Below are 6,224 nucleotides of genomic sequence, written 5' to 3'. Positions count from 1 at the left end.
CTTCAATGTTGTTCCTGATGTTTGAATCTCCTGTGCGAAAATTATAACTCTAATCACCTAGAAAAGTAACAGTACAGCTCACTTAAATAAGTCTTAAAGGGACAGTTTACACCCCAAAATTAAATGTCTATCTTTTGAAAATTTTTTGACCTTACAATGAAAATCAAATGGAATCCAATGTTGTTCTTCAAAACATCTTATGTGCCACAGATCTAAGCAAGTCATAAAGGTTTGGAATGATATGAGAGTAAGTAAATTATGATTTTTGGGTGAACTGTCCCTTTAAATGCAACAAATAAGTTCAGAAAATTCTTTTTTTTGATCATATGATCTATACTCATCCTCTTTGTCCTCTGCTAGAAGCCTTGAACTTCAGAACTTTTCTTTTCAATACAGTTTTCAAACACTGTCAACACAAAGGTTTACAGTACATCTAGTAAAGGAAAAAATGGGACAAGCAGATAGAGATGTGGGACAAAAGGGTGAAGCTCAGATTTCCACGAAAACCCTAAAGCTCAAGCTCAAGTGATGGTGTCCTTCAGATGAGTCTGTAATCTGGAACACTTCAAACCCTTGTCTTCCAGTGCTCCTCTTCAGATCCTCTCTCCCTGGGGTCAGAACCCCCTCCCGGGCACAGCCAACTTCCAAGTGTGTGAGGGAAGAGGCCTTGAAAGCCGATTGTGCTTTAAGTTTATCATCGGTGGGGGCTAATCCCCGTGGTAATCTCCCGCAGACCCAAAGGAAAGCAGGATTACTCACTTGCTATAATCCCAATGAAATTGTTAGGATTTAGCTAGCAAAACAGACCAGATGGCAACAGGCTTGTTCTTCGCTCACCCCTTCCCAGACCACTCCTGACCCCAGACACCCTTAAACACAACACATGAGCTCCGCATATGGCATTGAGGGCACTGATAGGGTGAATGATGCTCAGGCTTCGGAAATGTTACAATGAAGTAAGATGTTACAGTGATGGCATATCATGAACGATCACATAGTCAAGTTTACAGTGTTTTACAGAGGTTTGATTGAGAAATTAGTAAAATCTTCAGGGATGGTCTAAAACTAAAGGCTGGAATACACTACATGACTGAACAATTTTTAAAACACTAGGCATCATACACTTGCTGACTTTGTAAATGGTAACAGAGGAAAAACTGAAAATTATGACATGATGAAACCAAAAAAAACAAAGTGTTCTAAAATTGAACCAAAATATCAAACATGTTTGAAATTCTCCAAATTGATAGAATCATAATATGAACCTATCATATGCTATTTTTTGTCAACTCCGACCGCCCAAAATTTGCAGACCGCCTCTGACTTTAGACAACTAGTGTTGATTCCAGACTGTAAATCAGGCCAAAAATGTGAACAAAAGTTGTGTAGTGTATTCCAGCATTTGTTTACTCAACTGATTGACAGTCACAGTCAGATTAGTTTGGGTCGCACACCAACTATTGGTTTTAAAGAAACTGGACATATAAAAAGCACACGTCATGTATCTCATTCCATGCCAGAAAACAAATTGGAGTTTTAAAAACAATACAAGAAAGATGTTTTTTAAAAAAAATAATTTTAATCAGATTTTACCCAGCAAAGCACTCCATTTCAGTATGAATGTTAATTTTTGCTTACCAAATGGGCAAACTATAATGTCTGTAATTCTTATTGTTTCAGGTACTTGTATAGAGTTGCTCCACGGTACAAATTTACATCTTAAAATATTTTTGTGAAAAAAATATAATATATGCTCAGAAAGGCACAGGGAATGGACAGGCAGTGAGATCACAGTGAAATTTAAAATGGATTAAACACACATAAAGATGTAGCTCTATCAATGAGGGGTAAATTTTCATTATAACAACCACAATAAGAGTTAACTGGGGTCCAAATTCCCCCCCCAAAAATAATGCATTTCAAGTGTTTTAATTATTTTACTTAAAAGTGGTCGTGTTAAAAATGCTTTGTTTTTGTGTTAAATTATTTCTCAAATCTAAATGTTATGATTGAAAAAAAATGATATAAAATGATTGGTGCTTTTAGAAATGATGTGCACTAAAAAGTTTAAGAATTCTTCGATGAGTGGTCATATAAAAATTTGTTTTTGTGAAATAAATAAAAGACATCAATTACGATGATAATTTTTCCATCGCCAGATGCTTCAAACAAATAAACTCACAGAAGGAGTTAAAAAAAAAAATCAGACCACAAGCAGCCCTTCAAGGACAAGTGTAGGGTCTGTAAAACAACACTTTGGCATTAATCACCATCAAATTAAAAACAGTACTTCATAAACTCTCGATTTCTGTGCATCCATACTTTGGCGCTGAAGCTTACGGTTTCTCTAGTAGCCACAGATTGTGAGATTTAGTCATTCCTCCTAAAAAGTATTAGTTTGGACTGGAGCGATGCTCTAGGGCAGAGACAATTTAGCACGTCGCAGCTTTAACCTCAGTTTGAAATACAGGTACATGGCGAGCAGACACATGGTGGAGAGGAGGTACAGCAGGACACACAGGCTCACATCCAGCCTGGAGAATCCCACGCTGAGCAGGGACATCCAGCGCTTGCTGTGCGGTCTGGGGTACGGCTCTATCCCAACCCCAGCACCAAGGTTCTCCTCCTGGCTTCCCAGGTCTCGCTTCACCCTCCAGCCTCCCTCAAACTGGAGGTCTTCCACATCCTCCTCCTTTTTCAGACTCCTCTGTCGCACTACGCCAGACATGGCCGCAGCTCGGAGGGCTTTGGCTTTATAGTGTTGGTTGACAAATAGGTCCAGGTCTACTATGTTTTCTTGGGGCTCCTGTAGTTTCATTCCCACAATTTTTGGTTTGCGTTGAGACTGCGGCCGCTGTGGCTTCTCCCAAGGTGCCTGGTAATTGGCCTTGTCCGCTCCAGCCACCCCCATTCTCTCTAACCCCGCAGGGTATGGCTCACCAGTCTGCTCCTCCATTGCTGGTTCTTCCCCTTCCTCCTCCTCCTGCTGCTCTTCTTCTTGAGGCTCTTCATCAGGGCGGTTGTCCAGAACCTCTCGAGCTCTCCTTTCCGCCCCACGTCTGGCTTCTTTCTCCATCCGAGCTGCCGTGAGTCGGTTCCTCTGATGGATGAGAGCTTGGGTCTCGTCCTGCAGGTAGTCCATTAGAATGTGAGCTGAGGAAAAGTCGTTTCGGAGGAAGGTCAGCACCTTCTCTTGGTCCCAGTGGTGCTCACCAGTCTTTTTTAATCCATGACAGCTAGGACACAATTCCGGAGACGGCCACTGAATCTTAGGGAAATGGGGGTCCTCGCTAAGGTCTCCTGTGTGGGATAACAAAAACCGCTTTTAGGAGTTTCATAATTTCATAAACAGTCAAAAGAGGAGTTCAACCATAAATCAAAGGATGAGTTTTGACAATGAACAAGTAAATCACAACATGATTTCAGTTGTGAGAAGTGAAAGTTATCATGTACATAAAATCAAGAACATGTTCAAGTCATATTTCAACTCAAAATCAATCAATCAATAAATGTAGAAATTCTATTTTGCATTAAGGAAATGAAGCTTATTTAAAAAAAAATATATCCCATCCTCATTACAGTAAAACAAAAAACGATTATATATCAACAATTATATATATATAAATTGTAAACTATTTACTGTATACATCATGGTATTATTGTACAACTTTTAATTTATTCTGGTTTAAGTAAACAATTTTTGTTTCTAATACAGGAAAATTAAAGTAATAAGAATCAAACGAGAACAATTATTGAGAATAACTGAAATCAAAAACCTCAAAAGTAAATTCTCTGCATGCATTAAATCAGCAATTTAAGGGGAAAATGTGATTGTTGTAAAAATAATTTAACACTTCAAAAGCCTAAAAGGCTTAATTTATACATAATATAAATAACATAACAAATAATATTTATATTAAAATTTATTATAATGTATGAAAAATTTATTATATATTTATATATGTTTTAATGAGATTCACTTGCTAATCCAGCGGAAGTGTCAAACCTTTCTTAACCTAGGCTTAAAACAGGCTTTAACCCATTTTAAAAAGATTAATAATTTAACGCAGTGTTAAGTGGGAAAAGCCCAAATGACACGTTAATCAATTATGAGTTGACAGGTTAACATTACCTGGAGAAGAACACTTTTCTCAGAATTTCCCATGATGTTCTAATTTACCTAATATATTATATGATCATAGATTCAAATGTTGACATCAGTATTTAGTTTTATAAAAGAAGTATCTGAAAACAATATTGTGTAGATTCAAATCTGTTTTAATTGGTTACAAGAAAATTCATTCTGCATATCAGGAAATAAATGGAAAAAACTAAGTTAGACTGCTGAATTTCTGCAGCAATTTCTCTTCCCATCATTCAACATTTAAAATTTTGCCTAACCTTGAGGTGCCGTGTGAACCGAGTGTGTTTGTGTGTGACCGTTCTAAAGACATGATCAATAGACCTGTGGGCGCTCCCAGAGGGAGGATCGTGAAGATAATAGATGAGGTTGGGGTGAACAAGACACCCCTCCCCATCCACATGCACACGCACTGGCCCCTTCTCTTCACACCCCCTGTGAACATGCCACCATCTCCAAATTGAATATGAAAGCCAGCACCTCTGGGCTGCAGCTCTCCCTCTAATGAATTACTATTTTTTCCCTTTAGATGTTTTCCTTTCCTCCCTCCCCCAAACGCCACCCCAGACGGAGGCATCCGCTAATAAATTGCTTGTGGTGGATGTCACGGGGTGGCCGGGACACTACAAGAGGTGGCAGCAGCGTTTAGTTTACATCCCTCCCCCATCTCTTATGTAGATTAATCTGATGTATATATGCATGTGTGGATGTACTCTGCATACCACACTTTACATAAGAGATACATCAATTTTACTATGCGTCTACGGGAACCCAGGGGTCTTTATGCATGGCTCTGTGACAGCACTCATATCTGGCTGTGATGTGATGCAATGCCTATGAAGATCTTACTTTTAATCATGGAGCCCTTCAGCACAAAGGTGACTTCAGCTGTAGTACTGTTAACATTGATACAAAGCTTGCCAGAGCGGTGCATTAATATTCATGCATGTGAACAGAGAAGGAGCTGTCATGCAGGACAGTTCCAGTAAGCGGGAGTGAATGTGAGTGCCGATGGGTGGGCAGGGCTCCTGTGTTCAGATGAAGGGAGGATTGGAGGATTGACTAAACAAATGCAAAACAAACATACAGGCTAATCTTCTCCTTGGCATTTTCAAGCAGAGGACAAGACAGAGGAAGAGAGAGGGAACAATAGTTATGTTTAGAATGGCATCCTACCTTACTAATCTTGTAGTATGCAAAAAATGCAACAAATACCAGTATAAAAGCAGTCTACACTGCATTAAAAATGTATCCCCCAATGGAAATGCCTGACTTGACCTGCCATTTTCAGTGTGACAAATGCACAAAATCAATTTTTTAAAATGCTATTGAGTACACTTAGCATAGCCATAAGTATTTGAAGACAGGTGGTAATTTCTTTGTTAGCTCTTTAAGCTGGAGATGGCATGGGGAGAAAAATGTTTTTATGCCTAGATGTTCTAGTTCACAGATACCTGCAACGTCTGCCTACAGGTGGTGGCAGGGGTGAGAGGGGACTGTGATGATGTTGCCTGCCCGTTTCTTCACTCTGGAGTTGTACAAGTCCTGAAGGTTGGGCAGGTGCATACCAATTATCCTTTCAGCTGTCCTAACAGTCCGTTGCAGTCTTCTTATATCTGATTTGCTGGCTGACCCAAACCAGACAGTTATAGAAGTGCGCAGAACCAACTCAATCACAGCTGAGTAAAACTGTGTCATCTGTGCCTGTGGAAGGTTTTTCAGTTGACGAAGGAAGTACAACCTCTGCCTGGCCTTTTTCACAGTGGAGTCAATGGAGTGCAGGGGGGTTTCTCCTAAAGTCCACAATCATCTTTACAGTTTTGAGCATGTTCAGCTCCAAGTTGTTGTGACTGCACCAGACAGCCAGCTGCTCAACCTCTTGTCTGTAAGCAGACTTGTCTCCGTCCTGGATGAGACCGATGACTGTAGTGTCGTCTGCAAACTTCAGGAGTTTGACAGAGGGGTCTTTAGAGGTGCAGTCATTTGTGTAGAGAAGAGCAGGCAGTGGGGAGAGAACGCAGCCCCGAGGAGCTCCAGTGCTGATTATACGGGTGCTGGATGTGTATTTTCCCAGCCTCACTAG

The 6,224-nt window shown here is 40.0% G+C and overlaps 1 protein-coding gene across 1 annotated transcript in view; it reads right to left on the bottom strand.

Moving 5' to 3' along the window:
• Window positions 1-1,597: 1,597 nt before the first annotated feature.
• Window positions 1,598-6,224, bottom strand: part of LOC107758006 (sulfhydryl oxidase 1-like) — a 29,927-nt gene continuing 25,300 nt past the window's right edge. Inside the window, exon 12 of the mRNA XM_016575634.1 lies at window positions 1,598-3,300. Within this exon, the coding sequence (XP_016431120.1) occupies window positions 2,417-3,300 (884 nt within the window). The 3' untranslated portion in view covers window positions 1,598-2,416. The remainder of the gene's footprint in view (window positions 3,301-6,224) is intronic.

Source organism: Sinocyclocheilus rhinocerous, unplaced genomic scaffold (assembly GCF_001515625.1).
Source record: "Sinocyclocheilus rhinocerous isolate Xijiao unplaced genomic scaffold, SAMN03320098_v1.1 scaffold1314, whole genome shotgun sequence".
Lineage (NCBI taxonomy): Eukaryota > Metazoa > Chordata > Actinopteri > Cypriniformes > Cyprinidae > Sinocyclocheilus > Sinocyclocheilus rhinocerous.
Note: the sequence above shows the minus strand (reverse complement) of the source record. Positions and strands in the feature narration are given on the sequence as shown.